The sequence below is a fragment of the Ornithodoros turicata genome, unplaced genomic scaffold, assembly GCF_037126465.1.
Source record: "Ornithodoros turicata isolate Travis unplaced genomic scaffold, ASM3712646v1 ctg00001087.1, whole genome shotgun sequence".
NCBI classification, from domain to species: Eukaryota; Metazoa; Arthropoda; class Arachnida; order Ixodida; family Argasidae; genus Ornithodoros; species Ornithodoros turicata.
This window is the reverse complement of record NW_026999462.1, coordinates 230,370-253,509: the sequence shown is the minus strand read 5'-3', so window position 1 is coordinate 253,509 and position 23,140 is coordinate 230,370. Positions and strand designations below refer to the sequence as shown.

The 23,140-nt window shown below is 45.3% G+C and overlaps 1 protein-coding gene and 1 long non-coding RNA gene across 5 annotated transcripts; one reads left to right on the top strand and one right to left on the bottom strand.

Moving 5' to 3' along the window:
* Positions 1–298: 298 nt before the first annotated feature.
* Positions 299–5,886, bottom strand: LOC135376426 (uncharacterized). The gene is made up of 3 exons (XR_010417680.1): positions 5,471–5,886; positions 4,121–4,213; positions 299–357 (listed from the first exon to the last, which is right to left on the bottom strand). It is a non-coding gene; the product is annotated as an uncharacterized LOC135376426 (long non-coding RNA).
* Positions 5,887–15,762: 9,876 nt separating this feature from the next.
* Positions 15,763–22,830, top strand: LOC135376428 (uncharacterized). 4 transcript variants are annotated; one of them, XM_064608929.1, is made up of 8 exons: positions 15,763–16,019; positions 16,091–16,259; positions 17,331–17,369; positions 17,435–17,500; positions 17,604–17,687; positions 20,794–20,835; positions 20,911–21,021; positions 22,337–22,830. In XM_064608929.1, exons 1-8 carry the CDS (start codon positions 15,878–15,880, stop codon positions 22,578–22,580), a joined length of 897 nt encoding a protein of 298 aa, XP_064464999.1. In that variant the 5' UTR covers positions 15,763–15,877; the 3' UTR covers positions 22,581–22,830. The 4 variants fall into 4 exon arrangements, with proteins under 4 accessions (XP_064464999.1, XP_064465000.1, XP_064465002.1 ...); XM_064608930.1 differs by lacking the exon at positions 22,337–22,830 and adding an exon at positions 22,003–22,309; XM_064608932.1 differs by having other exon boundaries at positions 15,895–15,984.
* Positions 22,831–23,140: the final 310 nt, after the last annotated feature.

The window sequence follows — 23,140 nt, the reverse complement described above, 5'->3', positions numbered from 1 at the left end:
GTATGTTTGAAGCCATACTGTTTCTTTTTTTCGCATTGTTTCTTCTCCTTTCTTTTCTTTAAAACCTTAAAGTGTTTGTGTGTGTGTGTGTGTGGTGGTGGTGGGGGAGGCGGTAGACCTCGCAGCACTGTGTCAAATCGACTCCCGTAGATGCGCAAGCCGGCCCTGGCTGGGAATGACCCCCCCCCCCCCCCCTCGCCGGTTCTGATGGCCGCTGGAGAATCACTGTTCTGTGGGATTATGGATATTTTGCCGCTGTATGCGATTGTTCGTGAGGAAGGAAGACAAACGCGAGCTCACCAATGTCGAAGTATGGGTTTGGTACGCCGTACAGGTCAACCGCAGCTGCTACTGCGCCTTGAGGAGAGAAAAGAAAATGTGCGATAAAAAATGGGATTAAGAAAGCATCATTTTGCAACGTATACAGAAATAACGTAATAGACGTCAGAACAGGACGCCAAAGGGAAGAACGTACATCATTCTCCATGATATACGGTAGGTTTTCAACGGACCATCATTATGTTTTATGTCCTCTAGATTGTTCAGACAAGATTCCTCTTTGTGGAGATAGGATTAACTGTAGGCTGGAAAATGTTCTTTCAAAGCTCACTTGCCTTGCTGGCACTGATAGGACAATGCTGGCAAGTCCATAAAGTTCCGGCATTGCGAGGTTTTTTAACAAGCTAGGCTTGACTGCGTGTGTTCAGCGGTTAAGCAAACATACGTGGAAACAAACAATGTGCAACGCTTGGTATCTTAATGATCACAACAATACAGTTCATTGAGAACTTGTTCGGGTTTGTCTACGTGTCCCGTGTCTCTCAGTTTTTCGCAACTGTCGCGGTGAATCACCTCATCCCATCGTCCATTCATGTAGCGTAATTTCACGCGTATTAGCCGCGGCTTATGCGCGATTTTTTTTTTCTCACGGGCGCTCTGCGGCTTATTCACCGGTGCGGCTTATCTGATGATTATTTTTTCCTGCTATTTTCCCCATACGCCGGTTTTAATGAAAGTGCCGACAGTGTCTCTGGAACAGCACTGTCCTGCCGATGCACGAACAGTGCGTAACAGGGACGGGTCCACATTCGAGTTGATTGATCTTCCTGGTGCATTCCCCCAAGCAGCTTTAAGGAAAGTGGTGACAGGGATTCACGTCTTCTGGAACACCACTGAGCCATCAGTCTATGAAAAACGCCCAAGAAGGGCACAATCCGATCTTGGTATAGAACTCTAGAGCTGACCTCCTTTGTTGTACACTATGCCGACCCCGGAGTACAGACCACAGGGTTTATGGCATTCTCCGTGGTCTCCTTTGTCGCACAAATCAGTCGTCTCGTATTGCCCGCGGCTTATCTGCCAGAAAATTTTCAAAACGTAACCTAAAAACGCGTCCTGCGGCTTATCCGCGGTGCGGCTTATACGTGTGAAATTACGGTACTTGTTGTTGTTGTTCGGATGTTCGTTCTTTTAATGCAGTTCATAACTCATAAGATACCCACAAAAGATGTCATACGATACGTATGTAATCCTATTATGGGTTCAAGAGCATAAGATGGTAAGCGCATAAGATCGAATAAGATGGTATATGTCGTCTACAGAACTTCTCAATGAAAGACACACGACGAAGAGATCTTTTAACGGAAGTACGTATACTACACCACAGAGTTGTAAACCACCACCACCATCTACACTATACTACACCATCAGAGTTGTAAAGCGATACAAATATCGCATCCAAAGTTGTTCGCGTTCACGTTTTGAGCCGATTCATATGAACCGAAATCGTGTACATTTTTCGTTTCAGGTAACGGTTCAGGCCGATGGTAAATTGCGGTTACGTTACGGTTCTGGAAGAAATTTGGGTTCCAAGGGGTCTTCAGTTCCGCTCGGGTTTCAGTCCCTGAGCGCGGGTGAGTAAATTCGTACGCGCACCCGCAACCCGCGGCGTCTGATGCTGCGGTGTACCCGCGGACGCCGTGCGGGTCTCCCCACATTTTACCCGGCGCAACCTGCAGAACTGCTAAATAAATCAGAAAAGAGTCGCGCGGTGAAGTTCTATTTTTAGAGTCTGCGGAGGAAAACGATTGCTAGTTGCGAAACAACCTGTGCAATCTGACCACGCTACGTGAGATGGCCACGCATATCCTGCGTTGCCGGATAGTGTCGAGTCGAGGAATTTCCGAGAACAACCAGCGAAATTTCCACGAACCCATCCTTTTTCGCTTAATGTTCGATGTGAAATTTGTAAGCTGTTTAAGTGGATCGAAGATTCGGTGAAAAGTGGAATGGTCATGGAACATGTAAAAAAAAAAGCTTACTTCGGATACTTTTTCTCGATGAAAACAACGAAGATTGATTCTACACATTGAAACTACACAGAGAGATTCCTTTTTTCCTTCCTTCCACCTGGAAGCTTAATTTTGGACTCATATGTTGCAGGCTGGAAGTCATCCCCATATCATCGTCATCATGTATTTCTCTCTCTCTCTCTCTTTCTCCCTCAGCTGTATCGGAATACAAATACATAACTCGCGCACGGCGAATAGAAACGCGTCTAATTTTAAAACTCTGTACCGATTAAAATGAATCACCCATTTAAAGAAGAATTTCAAATTCAATGTTTTGCCTTGGTGATGAGCACGTTAATCTGCCCTGGTATTGCCGAGATAAGAGGCTGGCCACGAGGAAAAGAGGACATGCGCCTATCTTTTATTCAGTGCATTCAGTAGACGAAACGAAATGTGTACGGGAGAGTATCTGCGCGCCGTTGCACATCATTTGAAATAAATGCAACGAACTTGCCGCAAGATCTTTGCATTCGATCATAAAGAAACCACGCATTCTCTACGAAACATCGGTGCTCCTACCAGTGATAATGCAATTGAATGTAAGACGAATAAAAGACAACCGCACAAACGGACAACCTGAACAAATACTGACTGCTGGTTCGATCGTTCGTACGCTGAAACCGAAACAAAAACTCCATTCGCGAGAACGTGACCCGTATATTCTCTAAAATGTAGTTCGATAAAACGAGCCTTCCTTATACGATGAAACGTAATTCGCTAAAGTGTAACCTCTTCTTGAGGGCGTTATATTCTCTAAAAGCAGACTCGCTAAACTGTTGTGGAACCGAACCGACTAGCGTGGCTGGCCTGGCGGATCGATACAGTGCGGGTGAGGATGGCTTCAATGTTATCCGCGCTCACCTCTAACCACAAGGTTAGACCACTTTGCGTATAGACCACTTTGCGTATACACTCTAAGAAAAAAAGGAGTAAAACGGGGAGTAATTGCAGCTTCTACTCCCGTAGTGTGCAATTACTCCCCATTTTAGTCCCCTAACCCGACATTTAGTCCCGACATTTACTCCCCGGGACTGCAAATTGTCACTAAACTTCGCGAATGATCTCCTGAATGCAACAGTCTACGTAAATATGTGCCCTTGGTCAATTTGAACGACATAAGGCTGTATAACTCAGACAACGTAGCAATTTTCCAGCCACACAGAGTAAGAAACAGTTAGCGCATCTTTCTCCGCAAATTGTGCCCTATGTATGGCGCAAGATTTTATATCACGCGATATATCACGGTTGACGGTTTGCTTCAAAGTATTTTCACGCATGCGCCAATTATGTACCTGGGACTCTTACAACAGCGCGTGAAATGCGGTCTTCACTCTGTGACATTCATTTACTCCCGTGCATTTACTCCCGAAAGGGACTATTTTTTGTGGCAATGCAATTACTCCCCAAAAGGAGTAAAAGTACTTCTTTTTTTTCTTAGAGTGTAGAGTACTGCCTGCGGCACACTTGTCGACCGGGGAGGTCAACCTGGAGATCCAATATCAGAATGGAGATTTCAAATTGAGTAAACCGCGAGCTTTCGATTTTACGTCGCCATTTTGTTGTAATCAAAAAGAAAAAAGAAAAAGAAAAGAAAAAGGTGTGTGCCTATCTTTTATTCATTTATTATCTTATATTTTATTATTTATTATCTTACATTATCTTATTGTATCTTGTTTATTTATTCTGTATATAGATAGAACCGACACCCCGAATGTAGAACAAGTGAGTATACTTGAGAAGCTGAAAGAGCAGAGATCTCGTCCACCTACCAGTAAGCAAGACGCAAAGGGCGAGGAAGGCAGTGGCATTCATGGCTGGAAGAATACTGGGTCGGTCGCTGAGAGGCTGCAGATGGACACACGCTGTAACACGCAAAAGAAAGGGATAAAATTATTATGCGAGTTGTCGTGTCGATTTCAACCCTAATGTTACACCATAAAAAGAAAAAGGAAGAAAAGAAAACGTAAATTGGGGACGCCCCATTTTGGTCCCCTGTTCCACACATTTGTTCCCCACACTGCGAACAATATACCTTAGCTGAACGTCACCTATGGCCCCCTTGAATGCAACAGTCAATACACAAATTGGTGCTTTGTGGCAATTTGAACAACGCGATCGAATTATTATTTTTTCAACAAAAAAATTGATCGTGGTTCATTCTTGACAAATTATGCCTTATATGTCTGCAGGGTGATATTATAACAGTTCACGTATCAGTTTAATTCAAAGTCAAGGTACTTTCCTATAGGCCCATTTCCTATTATATATATATTATAGGTTCCTATTTCCGATGCCTAAGTCTGTGACGTTCATGTAGTTCGGAAAAAAAAATTTAGTTCCCCCCCCCCCCATCCTTAGGCGGTAATTTTAGCGGTAAAAATTCGTCTCGCTTTTTCTCTTTTACAAGCTCACGCCGATTAAAACGCTCCTAACCCGATGAAAAAGTGTTGACATGCAGCGTATCGATGTGTGCATAAGGAACACATAAGACGCAGATGATGGAAGAAAAACCCCGAAACACAGACCTTTGAGAAACTTTGAGAATGTGTTGTCTTTAGCGGGTTCCTCTGTCTCGAGGGTTTTTCTTCCATCACGTATTACACATAGTTATTATCTGACTTTCTCGAGTTATAACCCGAATTCCTATCGCGTATCAAGCCGAATCCGGCATGATGTACACTATCGGTAGCAATCTGTACTCGTGTCTGATGTAAATACTGTTAGAGTGCAATCATAAACAATGCGAAGCGAATTCGATGTTATTGTGGTGCTTGTGGCTATATAATTCACGTGGGATGTGTGTTTGACCAATATACATACACCCCCAACTGCGAACCGGAATAACAAAATAGTAATATGTGCACGAGCGATTTTGTAAAAGTAATCCGACACCACCCAAACGGGCCAATGCACTAAGATTTCACGCAGAGTTACTGAGATTTAAAAATAGCACCCGATTCCCCATCTATAGCACGAAAAAGTCACAACCCTCTACATATTACTAAAATAAGGAATACTACGAGGTGACAGACGCAATATATTACGCGCGCGGTGTATTTGATAGATCTGTCACCTCGTAGTCTTCCTCAGTGGTAGGAATTTAAAAAAAAAAGTCTTACCTCGAGGAAGTTTCCAAATAGCGGACGACTTGATATACCTCAGTAGGAGACAAATACTTTGGTGTACATTATATACGACGGTCGCAGAGGGAAGACGTAACACGGGAAGTCCCGAAAGGTTTCATCTCCACGTGCATATAGCGGGGAAAGCGGATTTCCCAACTTCCGGTAAAAGGTGTACGCGTGGGATGCGAGGCAAACATAACCTCCCGCGTATACCCACCAGGAGTGACGTTGGCGACGATCGACGTCACGGGTTGAGGGAACTTGAGCTTGAGTTAAAACATATATATAAAAAACGGGAACATATTGAATTCGTCACCTGACGAGGTCTGCTACTCCCACAAAGGTCTTCTAAATGAACCCCACAGAAAGGAAAAAGAAAAATGAAAAGATAAAAATAGAAAAAACATGACCTTTCCCGGTCACCGAACTGCATATGCGTAGCTACATCCCCTAGAAGTGAAATGAATTGCGAGAAACTAACAGGAACGGGAAATTCGACGACACGTGCTCAGAATGCGGTCCTAAAGATTCCATATCACTGCTCATCATGGGCGTACTACAGTGGCCTTCTAGCCACTGTAGGCGTACCGAGAGGGGGGCCGGGGGGGGGGGGGCGTGCCCCCCAACCCCCGTGGAGCCCCAGGGTCCCTTGTGAAAATAGTGCACTCTTTAGTCATAGGTCGTAATGATTATACTCAGATGTCATAATAGGCACCTCTGCACTCTAAGAAAAAAAAAAAGGAGTAAAACGGGGAGTAATTGCAGCTTCTACTCCCCTAGATTGCAATTACTCCCCATTTTAGTCTCCAACCCCGATATTTAGTCCCGACATTTACTCCCCAGGACTGCAAATTGTCACTGAATTTGGCGAATGGTCTCCTGAATGAAACAGTCTTGGTAAATATGTGCCCTCGGTCAATTTGAACGGCATAAGGCTGTATAACTCAGACAACGTAGCAATTTTCCAGCCACACAGAGTAAGAAACAGTTAGCGCATCTTTCTTCGCATATTGCGCCTTATATATGTCGCAAGATTTTATATCACTCGATATATCACGGTTGACGGTTTGCTTCAAAGTGTTTTCATGCATGCACACGAATTATGTACCTGGTACTCTTACAGCAGCGGGTGAAATGCAGTCTCCACTCTGTGACGTTCATTTACTCCCGTACATTTGTTCCCGAAAGGGACAATTTTTTGTGGCAATGTATTTAGTCCCCCAAAGGAGTAAAATTGCTCCTATTTTTCTTAGAGTGTGAACACCCACACAGTCCGCAAGGTCCGCCTCCAGAAAAAGAGGTGGTAGGGGAGGGGGTGTTGCAGGGTTGCCCCCCCCCCCCCTAGAAAAAATCCAGAGAACGCCCATGCTGTTCACTATGCAGTTGACAAGTGCTGATAACGCCGCAGCACCTACATCGAAGGTTCTATTGTCCAAGCGTCTTCAGTGTAGCTCTTTGGGATGCATATCTTGTGCAGTGCATAGCGATGGTGTTCCGTGTTTTCCACAGATGCACACACTGAACAGTTTGCTGAACTAGCCCTGCCGACTTTATAGAGAAACTGTTGAACTGTTTGTATAGGTCGCGGTATGCTGGACGGAACACGCAATTTCAGCTCCGGGGTCAATCTGATGAAGCAAGGATGAACGTCTATCGACTTGTATCTTGTAACGATTGCCTTCCGCATATGTCTTCTGACAGCAATTTTAACGGGTGTTTCACATCTGACCTGTAATATGTCGCCGGATGCTCCGTTGGCGGTAGACGCGCTGTATCTGCAGCTTCATTACCCCGTATATGCCAATATGTCCAGGAATGCAGGGGGTTGAGGGAACTCTTTCGGTTCACACGGAACCGTTGCTTGTGATTGTGTCACTACGAAGAACGTCACTTCCGGTGAAGGTCGGGCCAAAAGGTGCTCACGCGCGGTTCCGAAAACAATCGCCTCAATTTAAAGTGACAGTCCGGTCGAAAACATAGGGCTGGGAAACACAGCCTTATGAGTTCTAATACTCCTCACAACAACTGTGCAAAATATTTCAGAAGAAATCGTATCGCACGATTTATAATCGACTTTTTTCTATGCCGCAGTTGGTCCTGAGTAAAGGCCGCAACGAGCTCTCGCGTGACGTGCATAAGAGCAATGCCGCACGTGATGTGCGCATGCCTGTTTGCGCGATAGTTGATTGTTGCGTGCTAGCATTTATTGATTATGATGTTTTTGAGTAGCAATCACGCGTTATGTAGACTAAAATACAGAGTAGCGTCAATGTAAACACAGGTATCACGACGCAGCCTTCTGTTCAGTACACTCATAGACAAAAACACCTCTCTGCATTCCCAGCAACGGCGCAGTCCTCCGCTTCACTTTGTACATTGGGTACGTCATGCTCACGTGACGGCTGACGTACATAGAGGATCCTTGGGGCAAGGAGTATGCGAGGGAGGAAAACGAAACCGGATGTCTTCAGAGGAGTATCTTTTATTCGATATCTCGAAAACCACGCCATTTTGTGAGCTGAAAGTTTCCACACAGCATGTAAGCCTCAGTGACAGTTGGAAAAAATCAACTTCCGGTTTTTCCGGACTGCCCCGGAGGCTGATAGTATCCAGAAATAAAAATTTCGGGGCGGTGGGTTCTATCGAAACTTTATATTTGTGAGAGCTGGTTGCATCCTCGTTTGCCATCTTCCAAATGCACTACCAAAGGTACCATTTTCGGTTCCAGGGGGGGGGGGGGGGGTGAACCCCCGAACCCCACTTCCGTTGGTGACGGACATGCTCCTGTTTCTTGCCGTTTTCGTGAAGAGCTACAGATTTTGAAAAGTCGTGCCATAGAGAATTTTAGGCCGAAGTCCATAGTACGAGAGGATAGAAAGGTAGCAGGCGAGCTGGTGGTATTTATTGAGACCTTTTGTCTGTGTTGTCGTTTTTTGTCCCCCAGTCTCGAGTTTTTAAGTTATGAGTCCATAATCCGGTAGCTACCTTCCCAAGTCATCGGGACGAAGGTCCAGTTAGATTTGTCGACGGGTTTGCTTTCTCTCTTTATATGTGTACCATTCGCAAAGTAAACTTTCGCTTATGATTATGAGACCTGTTCTGTGTATATACTTATTAGACGGAATGAAATGTTGCCATCTTCGAGTCTACACTAGTCTGCTTGCTGCTTACCTTCAAAGCAGAATGCAAGTGGTCTCTGCTAGTTGTTGGCAACATTTCCCTGGGGCTGGTCTCGTCCACTTCTTTCTATCTGCGTCTAGATCACCCCGAACTAAACGTCGCCAACCTTGTAAATGTTAATAATGTTGGTATTAATTTCCATTAATTATGGTAAATATGGTATTAAAGGCGCAATAAACAGGTATACGAGGCGCACTGTTTTAAAGGAGTACAGAGGGCCATCCAAAAAAAAATTCAGATTAAGACATCTGATGAAAGTGTGCGTGTCATTATACCGAATAGCGCGAAAGGTTTTCATGTGTGCAATTTGTTTCCCAGAAAAAAAAACTCACATAAACATAGCTCCGCGCGTTCACCCTTAAAGCGGGAACCACATACAACGTTTTCTCGGTGCAGTTTAGGAGCCGGCGAAAGTTTGTACTCGAAGTCGAAGCCCCTGGCGGCATTTGTCGTCATGAGTAAGAGCTATTATAGGCTGGCATAACATACGCGACAGATATCACTCGAAAAATATGCAGTATAACTTTGTATAAATACAATATCTGGTAACCAAAGGCAATAACCAAGGGGCGCCGACCATCAACGTGGAAATCTCTTGCTTGTACTTCCGCTTCCGTCCGCTGTTCTCCTGCGTCTCTCAGTATGGACAAAAGGCGAAAATTGCTGCTGCTGTTAAAAAAGAAAAAAACTGCTTCTTCTCTAAAAGCGACAGCTGTTGCGGTAGAAGGATTGATGAAAACCGTCCAGAACACACTACGGGTGCAACGATATCTTGGCCAGAGGGGGAGGGGGGGGATATGTTTATTATATAAAAAAAATTAAGAGGGAAAGGTTAGCCACCGCTATGGCGGCTTGCTATTCCCAGGAAGGAAAGAAAAGAAAAAAATAAATAAAGGCAAACAAAAAGAAAAACAAATAAACAGAGGGAAACGACAATGGACCAATGGTTAGCAAGTGGGATGGTATGCGTTTTTTCGCTCCCGTGTCCGCATTCATTGTCATTTCCAGCCAATTCTGCCTGGTCCACTTCATTCTGTCTTCCACTTGCGCGTACTTCGCGACCACACCGTCTAGGCCCACACAGCTGAGCGGCTGTGGAGACGGTCGTTTCCGGCCAAGCACGCGATTGGTCAAGATCGACACGTCGCTTCCTGCGCTTGCAGCTCCGATCTGTTCACCTCAGATGTCGGCGTCCCCGCTCGACGGCTATTGTTTGTGGAACTGAACGTAAAAATGCCGAGCGCTCGGCGTTTTTGCGTCGAGAAAACGTCGTATGCGGGTCGCCCTTTACTCTCAAACCACTAGTTTCCGTGCGTTTCTTAGCCTCGTTCCCATGCAGCGACGATACAACGGGGGTGGACTGCCAAAATCGCTCTTCCCATTGGGAACGCCGTCTTTAATGAGTCTGACTGACGATAATGTAACATTCCACATAACTAGTCATCCGGCAAACATCTCATCGTATCAACGTTCGAAAGATCAAGGAAAGTGAAGATTGCTTGCTTCCGCGTGCAATATATGCACAGTCGTTCACGTGAGGAGTGCTGGCCGATGCGATATCTTTTCTAAACCGGTTCTCGAGCGGGAGAAAATGAACGGACACGAACGGGTACGAAAAAGAACGAAAACACGCACGGGAAAATCAAGGAACTCTGCATGCGGCAGTCCACACCACGACCTACTCTGTAGGGTAGGTTCTTATAGAGTCGGTCGTGGTCCACACGTGCACAGTTCCTGTGAGACACCATGGGGCGGCAGCGCTAATGGCGGCGCCCATTGGTGGGGGGGGGGGGGATATGTTTAATGCAAAGTAAAAAAAAAGAGAAAAGAAAGGGGCGCCCATTCCTTGAATGGCGTTTTTCTGTATAGCGTCAGCGCGGGGTTCCGGGCAGGTCACAGACTGGTACTGCGCGCTCTTCACCACCGCCCTTCCTTCCCTCGTCATCCTTTCATGTGAACCTTTTTGGAATGGGGTAGGGTCCTGCACTCAACGCAGGGAATCATCCCACATCATCATCATCCATTCATCTATGTTGTTGTTGTTGTTGTTCACCACCGTTGCGCACCGGCGTACTTCAAATTCAATTTACTGTAAATTACTTCGCATGGTGCATCTTACTGGCCTACTTAACAGTTTTATAGGAAGAAAACGGGGTGTTAAAAATGGCTTCTGTGCTACTTTAAATGCATTGTGATATGGTTGCCGAAGGTGAACCAGGTGAACGTTTTGAACAAATTGTTGTCGCAAAAAAGTAAATAATGGCTCCAGACCGACTGAATGTTCACTGGACTCTTTCGCCCTCGAGGCCTGCCTGCGCGATTTCCTGGCGACAATAGCGATTCGTCATTTTGACGTCGCGCATCATCAGCCATTTAGAATGCGGGACACCTATACATTAAGTTTGTTGTAATATCGTGAAGTCAGGTCAATTCCAAACATATTCCCACTTGTCATATCCAAAGATAGCCAGTTCAAACAGCACTAAAAACCCTCACTATTCTATTTCACGTGCGCACTTTGTCTTCCGTACTGTATTGCTCCGCGAGTTCGCGATGCTCCCGCAACCAGCACCCATGCGAGCTGCGCTGCAGGTTGTCAGTGGGGTCAGACATGTGCTGGGAGAGCGAAATCTCCCCCACCTCCAGCGCCTAGAATACGGTGTTGCTATACGTTGGAACATGGTGACGTGACCCGGTTCCAAGGATAAGGAAAAACTCACGCGGATTATGCTAATTGCGTATTTGGATATCGTGAGCTACGTTATTTCACTGAGCATAATAATTGGAGAATGTTCGTCGACCTGTTTTGTGCCCCTTTTATGCTTATTATAGTATTGTTCTCAAATGATAATTAATACTAGCAACGATGTTAACATTATATTAATGTACGAGGGGTGTTCAAGTCAAACCGGGACTTTCTGTCTGCTGGGTGTACAAATGGCTCGCGCTACTTCTTTTTCGTCATTTTCACACGCCACAGGCCTCCGTGTTCACCACGTGGTGGTCCAAAGTTTGTGCAAAACAGAAGACACGTGCTGGACAAGATGGCCGACAACGAGGTGAGCGCGCACATCGAACAGCGAATTGTCATGAAGTTTCTCGTGAATGAAGGCGCAAAGTCATTTGAAATTCACAGAGGACTTCAGGCTCAGTATGGCCACGATACACTTAGCCTTAAATTAACAACACTTAAATGTAGAGAGCACTTAAATGTAAAGTCCCGGTTTGACTTGAACACCCCTCGTACCTTGGAAGTTGCTATCACCAAGGCAATAGCTATAGCTGTTCATACAGGTCGACTCCATCCACACATCTAGACGACCGTAATTGTCTCAGCAGCAGGGTGTCGGAGCGAACCGAAAACCGAAACCGAAAACCGAAAAAAAAACGCTATTTTGGTGCGAACCGGAACGGAATCGAAACCGTATACGTTTTTTTCGCTCAGGAGGGAAACCGAAAAATATATTTAACGGTTTTCGGTTCAAGAAAAAACTTCGCCAGTTTGGACTACGGATAGGCGAATAAAACAGACGTCGTGTGCTCTGAAGTCATGTCATGGATACTATACGAGGGTTACGGTTACGGTAGAATGTATGTCGGTATATACTATGACCCTTAGGCTCCCTTTGTAATGGTTTATCGTTCGCGCACGCACACAGACTTAGAGGTACATGTGACTCTCTAGCAATGTGCCGTAGTGTTCGTTTTAATTTGATCCCCGCAAACTCTCCTCAACTAAACAGTGACCCAAGGGGGCTGCATAACGGCGTCTTTATCGGTAATGTCGCACAACGCGTCCCCTGTTGGAGAGCAGCTAAGTTGAATACATTTACGTATACGCGAGGGCAAGCCCGTGCGAAGTGGCAACTCTTTTGTGGACAGGACACGAAGAAAATAAAACGGAGCCGTCGAGCGCGTTTGTGAGTGAAGGTGTTCCTCGATTTGCGTCGTACTCGTGCGGTGGTGCTTGCTGGCCAGACAGTAGCAGCAGACATTCGGATGGGACGCGATCGCTCCAACCCAGCAAGAAAGTACTTTACGTATGACATTCCGACAAACAAGTCAGTTTGTAGCATGTGCTTCAAGAAAGGAGAAAGCCCATTTGAACAGACAGTAACCTACAGGAACCAGGAGCTATCAATTTCACAGCTGTCTATTAATATTAAATACCATGTATGCGGAGTAAACGGGTTTACATTTCGTAACATAGATTTTTTGTGTGCGGATGAATATTCCCAGCAGAAGCGGAACCGGTTAAAAACCGGTATGAACCGTTATTTTTTTGCTCCGGAGCAGAACCGTTACCGGATCGGTTATGATGTAACCGGAACGAAAAACGTTTCGGTTCGACACCCTGCTCAGCAGGCTCATGACACCTCCGACTCGCGACATATAGTGACCCCGTAAAAACAGGGCAGAGTCGGGACACGAAGAAGAGACAAGTGCACACAAGTCACGAGACAGTCCCGCCTCTGCGCTGTTTATGTTCCAACTTGCCTAAATTGCATGCTTGAAACCTTGAACGACTGTGCACCGGCTGATTGCGTGATAAAACCACGACCTACTAAACGACCATGTCATAATCGGCAACCCCCCAGGAGGAGCCCATCTGCACGATCCGCTAGGGGCGTTACTCATCGGCACGCGAGACCTACATCATGATTGGACAATGGAAATTTGAATTTTGAACGCGCAGAAGCGGACGTACGTGAGGCCGACAACGGCAAGCCCTATCGCCATCACCACCACCACCACCGTACGAATGTAGCAGACGACAGCAACCAGCTCCTACGAAAACGCGTAGAATGATAACGATAATCAAACCTTGGCAACATCTCCTCCCTTTCCTTCTCTTGTTCCCCTCTCAGGAGACCCCCCCCCCAACACACACACACACGCAAATGTCCAGAATATTTTTTTCCAGGCCACAGGAGACAACTGGTACTTGTGCAATAATATCCCTGCTGTCACAATATATAGTATCACACAACAGCTGATGGCGACTGGAACTAATTTATTATTGCGCTTTGACGTATACATATACTACTCCCTTTTGGGAAAAAGTGAGACTCTGTCTCTGAGCCCGAAGAACAAGTTCGACAGTTTCTAATCAAATACCTGCGGACGATACCTCTGAAAAGAATTATTCCCAGAAGAAATATTCCCACAGCAGGGCGAGCGCCCGCAACGGCAGTGAGGTAGAGGTGTGCGCCGTGGGCATTTTTTTCGGCGGCGGCGTAGAGCACGTTGAAGGCCGCGGCGGCGGCGGCGTCAGCGGCGTCACGCCGATGCTGTCATATCGGCGTGCGCCCCGTGGGCTGTCAAAATCTTCTCTTTTCCAACGGGGACGCACGGACACCTCAGAGCGGGGGTATTTTCTCCATCATAGTCAACGCGACTGTGGCAGCATTTACTGTACCTTGCACCAAACAAGTGCGTCAGCACTTGATGGTATTATGAAAGAAAACCGAACACACAAAGGAACATTAGGAGAAGTAAACCACTTCAAGAAGGTCGTCGCCCAAGAACTTCGACTGGGCGCGTTAAGTGCGCGTTAAGCGCTGGAGAAAACAACATAGCTAGATAATCAGAACGACGAGCCATCCCTTTAATGGCAACTACACGTAACAGTTATAGCGAGTGCTGATCGAATGTTCACAGGACGGCGACGCGTGAAAGCTCTGTCCACTGATCCAGTGGCTCTTTTTGGGAAACCATATAAATATGAGAACGTTAGCAAACGATATGACATAAGGCGCACCCACCACGTCATTGAACAGTATTTTTGCAGAGGCTGTAGTTAACATGAATAAATACTGTAAAATCATTTAATTTCGCAGCCCTAAATTATCGCGAATCGAGTAGGGATATATTCGCAACAACTAAATTTCGCGCACTCCACGAGTTCCTGGAATTTTCTCGATTCGCAAAATTCGCGAAAATTAAGGTCTTGCGAAATTAAAGGGTTTTACAGTATAAACTTGTCCAGAACGAGTGGTTTGAGTCTGCCATGCTTCGCGCGCATTATAAGCCCCGCAATTCGGCGATTGAAAACAGCATCTCTGACTGTGTGCTTTTCGCCGGCACACACAAAATGCACTATTTGCTACGCACTTTTCGAGCGCAGAAAGAGCGACGGGAAATCCACGTGAGAGGACCAAGTGCTTTGGAGCGATCGAGCTGATTGGTGAGGCGCTAATCTGTTGGTCAGATAGACCGCTTTCCAACCCAGATAAGGCGAAAGTCGCGTCATTTCTGCGCTCGGAAATGGCGTACTTCTTGTTTCGGCTCATTTGCATAGCGACATTCAGCGTCGGATATTTAAACACACGTGCGCGTTTAAGAATTTCTTAAACATGGAATGGCTTTCAACGATGAGTATCTTCCGTTCTGCTATCCCGTTTTTACGCGAAATTCCTTAATTAAAGAATTCATGAATTTGAGGTAATTAATGCTCTTATAGTTACATACTTTCTTCGAGATAATATTCGCATGACCAACTTAAAAGCGGCATGTATTTCGTCCCGCTATTTTTTAAACAAAAATTCTGTGACGAATAAAAAACCAAACACCCTGTATATGGATAATGACCAGTGCTATGGTGTTGGTGGATGACCGGCAAACAACCTGCAAGAATTGAATGACAAGTTTTCCTGGAGTTGTGTGCCTCCAGGGTCGACTATGAAACGAAGCTCTAAAGCATAAACAGCATATCAGGAGATGAAATTGTCACTGCTAAAAACACCACAAATGAAGCCTGGAACCTAAGATGAAAGAAAAACAAACAAAATATTAGGTATGGAAGATATTCGTTTATAGAAAGTGGATCAAAATGGGCACATTACACAGCCGCGCCGATTTTTCAACATCGGCGGCGGCGGCGGCGGCGCGCCGACAGTTTTGGTACGGCGGCGACGGCGAGGTCCCGACCTCCGGCGGCGGCGCTTCGGCGCGGCGGCGCACACCTCTACAGTGAGGTCAATCAGAGGCACGGTGATCAGAGGACACGAGAGGCGCCGTTTTCCGGCGGAGTCGGCGCAGTGGCCTATCGCAACAACGCAACAACCGCTGGTCGCAACCACCGAGGGTCGTCTTCCGGTTCCGGCCGCATTATTTACTTCCGCTACCGTATCAACCCACGAACCCACGCGACAGTATATCTACTATATCTAGCGCCTCCCACCCGCGCGTGGAAAAAGTTGTGTATGTGTGTTTAACGCCATGGCCGAACTACAAATGGAAGTTTTTCTTCAAAGAGTCAGAGATCATAGATTTCTGTACGATAAAAGCCACCCAGACTACAAAGACACGCAGCTAAAGGAAGCCAGGTGGGCATTGATCGCCGAGGAATTTGGCATGAAGCGTAAGCAACGGTAACAAACTTTAGAGAACTGGTAACGTTTGACTGGCACACTCAGAGCATTGTCATTTCAGCGGACACGTGCGAAAAAAAGTGGCGAAACGCCAGGGACCACTGTGTCAAGATTCGAAACAAAATCACCAGTGGGATGCGAAGTGGCATGGCGGCATACCAGTTGCCGACTGTGAAATGGCCGCATTATGAAATTGTATCAAGTATGCTGGGACCACTGCCGTTGGGGTCGTAAGTATACTACATACATAGCGTGAGTGCAGGGGGGTCAACCCCCGAAATCGCGCCTTTGGGAGAGGGAAACAAGGGGGGGGGGAGGGAATCCTCTTGCCCATGTGAAGTCCTCATATTTGCCCCCCCACCCCCCCAAAATATTTTTCAGGCTACGAAACTGCACAGCATGTTTTTTTTTGTTTTTTTTTTTCAATTTCTGAAGTAGTATATGTTGCTAGCAGAGTCCCTGCACTCTAAAACAGGACTTCGCCACGCACTCTAGGTCCGAATGATCACAGTTATTGCTTGAGATTTCAGGAGAGAGCGGGGAATACACCTTTTAGTGTCGGCTAACAGAGCTTTACCGCCCAGAACGCTCCTATAACCAACCATTATCCCCAGTGACACCGTTCTCGGGGGAAGGAGTGCACCCTTTTGTTGCACTCGTGCAGTTGTGTTAATTGTCGCAGAAAGCATGAATGGCTCTCAGCATGTTATGTGGTGAAGTGCTGTTTTAACAGTGCATACCCAAATTGCAACAAAAAGGTGTACAACTCCAATTTTCAACAAATCAGGGTCGAGAACAACATCATCCTCAACAGCCATGGGTTCTAGAAGGGATTTTCCCAGCACCCTGTAACAGCGTCCCCACTAAAAGACCAAAAAGCCAGTGGACACACTCTAACAACACAACTTCTCGGCACAGCACACTGCAATGATTGTGTTAACACATCCAGTTCGAAGGGAGAGGGGCGTACGCCTTTAGTATCAGTTTGGATGATTATTGACACGGAATGGCAAGCACCCCCATCCAATCTCCCTTCGAATCGGAAGCGATAGCTTCCTTATTCGAGACAGTGATTGGTGCACAGCGTGCTATACAGAGAAGTTGTGTGTACTGCAGAGAAGACTGTAGGGTGGCACCCTACAAGAGCGTAGAGTGCCGCCCTACAGTGGTGCCCTATGGGATCAGAAATCTACATAAATCCTTGGGTGCTCAGATGTTATGTGGCAGAGCCCTGTTTTCACAGTGTAAGTACCAATTTGGACAGAACATGCCAACATTCATCCGAGTCTCTTTCTCAATAGGAATATTACAAATGCGTCCTCCCTTACGGTACCACAGAGGTATGTTACTTATTTTGTTTTGTTCTACATCCTTACAAGTTGCGCTGACGTGAGCACGTTTCCAGGACCACAGCTCCGACGCCACCTGTAGCGCAGAGCTCCGTGGCGAGCACTTGCTTGGCCAGGTTACTGTAAGCCAGACACGTCAAGCATCACCCTCATTGATGTGAAACGAATGAATGATTTAAATGTTTCAGTGTGTCAGTAAAACAGCTCTGTGATGGTCACTTCTAGGACAGCGGAGTCCAATAGCCAGGAACTGCCGTCCCCTTCCTACCCCTCCTCACCCTGTATAGCTGGGGACGTGTCGGAGCAGACGTGAGTAAAGCTGATTTTTCTTTCGTTTTTTTTTTTTAATGATCACCAGCAACAGTCGTTTGAAAGCACATGCACTTTTCTTCTCATTTAATGACTATTTCTTCATGTTTTGAGGTCATTCGTGACATTTCGCCAGTTTACTTTTATTCGTAAGTATATAGCGTCTGGCCCATATTTGTTTCTGTTTCCGATTCGGTTACCACCGTTGTTGTTTTCTTTTCCGTTTCAGTTCCCCTTCCGTTTGGTGATTCCCTTCTCTATTTGGTTTGCTTTGAGAACGTCATAAAACTTAGTGCCTCTACGTATAGTTTTCTTAAATCTATTTTTTGGGGATATGGCCACGCAATATTTACTAAAAAATGTAGTGCATGGTTCCTTTCAACAGCTAACACATGACCATGGTTTTCAGGAACATTGCTCGTGCTTGCGATTTGCAAGCTGTCATGAGCGAAAATAAATATGCTTTCTCTGTTTACTGCATATTATTTACTTATGTGTTCCTGTTTGATAGTTGATTTTAGCTTTACTTCAGTTAATTTTCGTTCGCTTCGTTAAGCTTTATTTCGTAACTTTATCTAACTGATACGATAAAAGAACGTGATAATTCGAGTCCTGCAATACCCAAATTATTACCGGAAATTATCTTGGAAGAAATCCTGGTTGTCCCCCTCCCTTTTTATGTGAATCATGCTCTCCTTCCTCCTCAAAGTGGGCAAGGGAACACAGACTACATACAAATTGTCTTCTTGAGAAGGTAGCTACAGTAACAATTGTTGCGATGCAGGCAGTAATTTAGGACATCAGTCTGCAAGTTCTGCCATGTAACAATAAGTGTAACAACAACAACAACAACTTTATTTCGAGACGATGGTTGGGGAGTTTCATCGCCAGGGGGCGATACTCTACCCCATTGCTCGTGGTGATGCGGGGAATGAAAAAATGAGAACCTTCACAATAACGATCGAAGTCCTATGGTATTCAGAAAGGTGAAGAGAGCTTTGAGGGACGAGTAAGTGCCAAGGTAGCTTCTAATTCTTTCTATCAGCATGGTGTTCCCGCAGCCACCACGTTTTCTCAGAATTTTACATATTGATTCAGTTGTAAAAAAATAACCAATGAAATCATGCAAATTATCGGAACATAGTGAATGGCGAAAAGCGCTGTCCTGATGTGCCAACAAATAAGCCGCAAATCCGGAACCCTAGTCATAACTAGGGTTTCCGGGTTTCTGTGTATATATATTTCCGAGGTATTACGAGATAGGGCAAAGGTACTGTAGAAGTGGTTTTTTTCGCGCGGAATTATTTTTCGCGTTTTTCGCGCACACCTCCAAAATCGTGAATTTAAGTTCCCGCGAATAACTCTGGCCATATGAGGGCGAAAATCGTTCGGCGTTCGACGCTATACCGCGACTACCTGATACGTTCTACTCCATGTAGCATAGGCAGTTTAAGCAAGCGCAGAAGATGGTTTTATCCCATCAGGCAAGATGAAAAGAAATGAAAATTCATCATGCTTTTGTTACTCCTATAAGCGCTTTGCACTATACATGCAATATACCACTATACCACGAAATCAAAACATGCCTTTCCCCGCATTCTCAAAACCAGCTTGAATGATAGTACCACATCTCAACCGAACTGGTCAGTGCCCCGAGTGATAATTAATAGGAACTGCTAAAATAAACTGGCTAACTTGCACACGGCCAGTACTATGGCCTCCTACAGGGTCCCTAAAGGCCATTTGACAGGACCTTTCCTCCTATGTCTGTGAGGAGAAGAAAGGAATAGACCTAGAATGCCGCAATCCACGTGAACAACGGATGTCTTAGTACGTGCCGAAATATGCTCGAGTATTGACGGCGGCACGATATGCAAGAGCAAAGCACTCCCGGAAGCCTGTGTCGCAAATTTAGTTCTCGCGAATCAATCCTCGAAGCAGCTGTGCTCGAAAACGCGAAAATATTTTCCACGCGGAAAAAACCACTTCTACAGTATGTGACAGAGAAGTTTTCCTGTTATACGCCAATTCAGTCATGTACTACTGTAATTTGGTATGGCGCTCATTTTTGCCACTTTCTGAGAGGTCTAAAAAATTAGAGACACGAGAACGCTAGTCATAACGTACACGAAGGCACTGCCAGAGGAGATTGTGCGTGAACATTTACGTCACTCTTCGGCCTTTTACATCATGTTACACGAAGCCATAATAGAGTGTCTGGTTTTCGGTAAGTGTAGAAAAAAAAAAAAGAAAGAGAAACGGATATCACACATTCGGAATACCTGAAGCATAAATGGAAACGAAGATAATTCCCGGTAATAATTTGGGTATTGCAGGACTCGAATTATCACGTTGTTTTATCGTATCATTTAGATAAAGTTACGAAATAAAGCTTAATGAAGCGAACTAAAATTAACTGAAGAAGTAAAGCTAAAATCAACTATCAAACTGGAACACATAAGTAAATAGTATGCAGTAAACAGAGAGAGCATATTTTCGCTCATGACGGCTTGCAAGTCGCAAGCATGAGCAACGTTCCTGAAAACCGTGGTCATGTGTTAGCTGTTGAAAGGAACCATGTACTACATTTTTTAGTAAATATTGCGTGTCCATATCCCAAAAAATAGATTTAAGAAAAACTATTCGTAGAAGTACTAAGTTTTATGACGTTCTCAAAGCAAACCAAATAGAGAAGGGAATCAACAAACGGAAGGGGAACTGAAACGGAAAAGAAAACAACAACGGTGGTAACCGAATCGGAAACAGAAACAAATACGGGGCAGTAACGGGGGCAGTAACAAAAGCGAAACAGATTATCTTATCCTTGCCTGGAAAAAACCTCCACTGAATGTCATTTTGTAAACTTGGCGTTTTCAGGAAGAATCCAAACTATACCACCTTGCGTTGCAAACCGTTATTCATGCATATCGATGTGATTTCCATTACTGTTGAACAGGCTGTTTTGAAATAGAACGCGTTTGCTGCCATATTGGACGAGAGGGTTTGGTACTGGTTGCAGCGTAAATTAATTACGCAATTTCCTGGTCACAAAAAAGAAGGAAATTCCCGAAACCGGTAACCCTGGTCATAATTTCTTTTATTGCAGACTGTGCCGCCCAAATTCAAATGGAGGTGGAGAGGATGAACTGTAAGTCTAAACCTGGAAAGAGAAGAAATGTGAAAAGTTCTGACCAAAATAAGGCATTACAACTCTCGCTTCCAGTGAGACGCGGTTATCGTGCAACGAGCACTGGACCCAAGAGAGGCATGGCGAAGCCCCGGTGTCTGCCCAGGACAAAGGACGAACGAGCAGCAGTAGCACACAAGCAGAAATGTATGTCATAGCACGACCTACTTGATTATAAAGACCATATCATAATCCACAACCCCTATGAGGAGCCCGTCCGTACGATCCACTAGGGGGCGCTACTCAGCAGCCCACGACAGAGCCGTATATTAAAAGGGAGTCTGGCCATTAATGGGTCATGCCTATACCTGAAGCTCCACCCACTTTTTCAGCTTTCCGACCAATGAAGTCTTGAAATATGGGGCGCTATCAATCAGCCTATCCTCACTATTTGCCCCCTTATCCAACATGGGCAGCGCCATTTTGGTTGGCAAGTGGATTGGATGGGATTGAAATGGATACCTCTCGCAATCTGCAAAAGTGGTGGGTTGTTGGTGCAAATTTGATGAGCGCCACCTAGGGAGCGTAAGGCACGTCGGGAATTGTCGTCTGCTTCCGTCGTTTGTACCGCTGCCGGCAGAACTACCTGCCGGGACACATTCTGTTGTCGGTATGATTTTTAAACAAATCTACATGAATAGTTGGAATATAAGAGGCAAGAATGTTTATATCCATGAAATCCAGCAATTAAATATAAGATTGTACAGCACAGCGCCGTTTTTGTTGTGATTTCGTTGTGATCGCCGTGTTCACTAGGCCTAACACCGGTGACAAAACGTATTATTTTCAGTTAGATATTGATGGATGAGCATAAGTTGAAACTGATTTCCGAGAAACTTATATTAGGATGTACATTTGCAGCGTAAAATCAGGTTAGTCTGTGAAAATTTTTTGTCACGAAATCCCCGCTTCACTGCGTTTGTCTTCGTCGCCATTTTGGGTGGCAGTATGGTGTCATGGTGACCCCCTTGGTAAAAAGCAAACCAATCAGAGGAGCAAAACTGTGATTGACAGGTCGAGCCTCTTTTGTGACTCCTCCCAATGGCCAGACTCCCTTTTAATATACGGCTCTGGCCCACGAGATCTGTATCATGATTGGACAATAGAAATTTGAATTTTAACGTGCAGAAGCGGACGCACAACTACCATAGCAGACGACAGCAACAGCCCTTATGAAAACGTGTAGAACGATGATGACAATCAACTTTAGAAAGATGCATCTCCTGTGCCACCGCTTGTACAAAAACACTAAGGTAAGCTGAAATACAAAGTATTGCAGAAATCGAGGAAGCAATAACCGGGCCGATGAGTAGCGCCACCGCTGGCTTCCAAATGCGGTGCTGGGAACGGGTGCCTATGACATGGTCGTTATAATCTAGTAAGCCGTGGTTCATAGTTGAACTTACAATTTACAGTGGCGAGGTAAGCAACTCACAGAGACACACTAATTGAACCGTTACAGGAGAGGAAGAACGGCTGGCGATCTTTCAGTGGACGGTACAATTCAAAGGACACTGGAGGCGTGCGTCGCCGAGCTGAACGGATTGCACAGGGAAACGGACGACGTCTGCATGAACCATGGGATAGCCATTGGTTCCAGGTTGAAAGAGCTGCCCAGGAGGCTGCGTTCTCGGGTGCTGCATAAAATAGACGAGGCGTTTTACGAAGTCGAACAAGAATTATATTCAAAAGACTTGGATCAGTAAAATACTTTATTGTTTGTAGCATATCACAGACGTTGTCTACTTTACCTTTATGCTTTTTGGAACATAGTTATCTTGCCATTAGTTCTCATAAGAGATATTTCTCGTGTGAATTACTAAGTGTTGTTATGTGTTACGTTATATTACTATTTAACGTGCTATGTGGAAGCGCTGTTTTAAGCGGAGCAACAAAAAATTACACCCAAATCTCCTTTTCACGCTTTTGTGAATAAAAACATTATTATTATTATTATCTGCCATGTTCCCGTGGGCCATTTTCACACACACTGTTGGCTCGATACTTTTTCCGAAAATGGTATCCTTGCTCCAAAAGGAACACATGTTGCCATAGTGCTGAACTTGTGTCATAATTACGAGGCTCGTTAGTCAAAATTAAATGAGGACAACACCATATTAGCGACCATAGTGTGCGTGCATATTGTTGGTCGAGGAAAGATCGAGGACCAGCGCATAATAAAATGTTGTGGCATTTGAAACAGCAATCTTGAAATGGAACTTCATCGCATAGCACACTCCTGTAGGCAGGAGTAATCCCGAGTGGC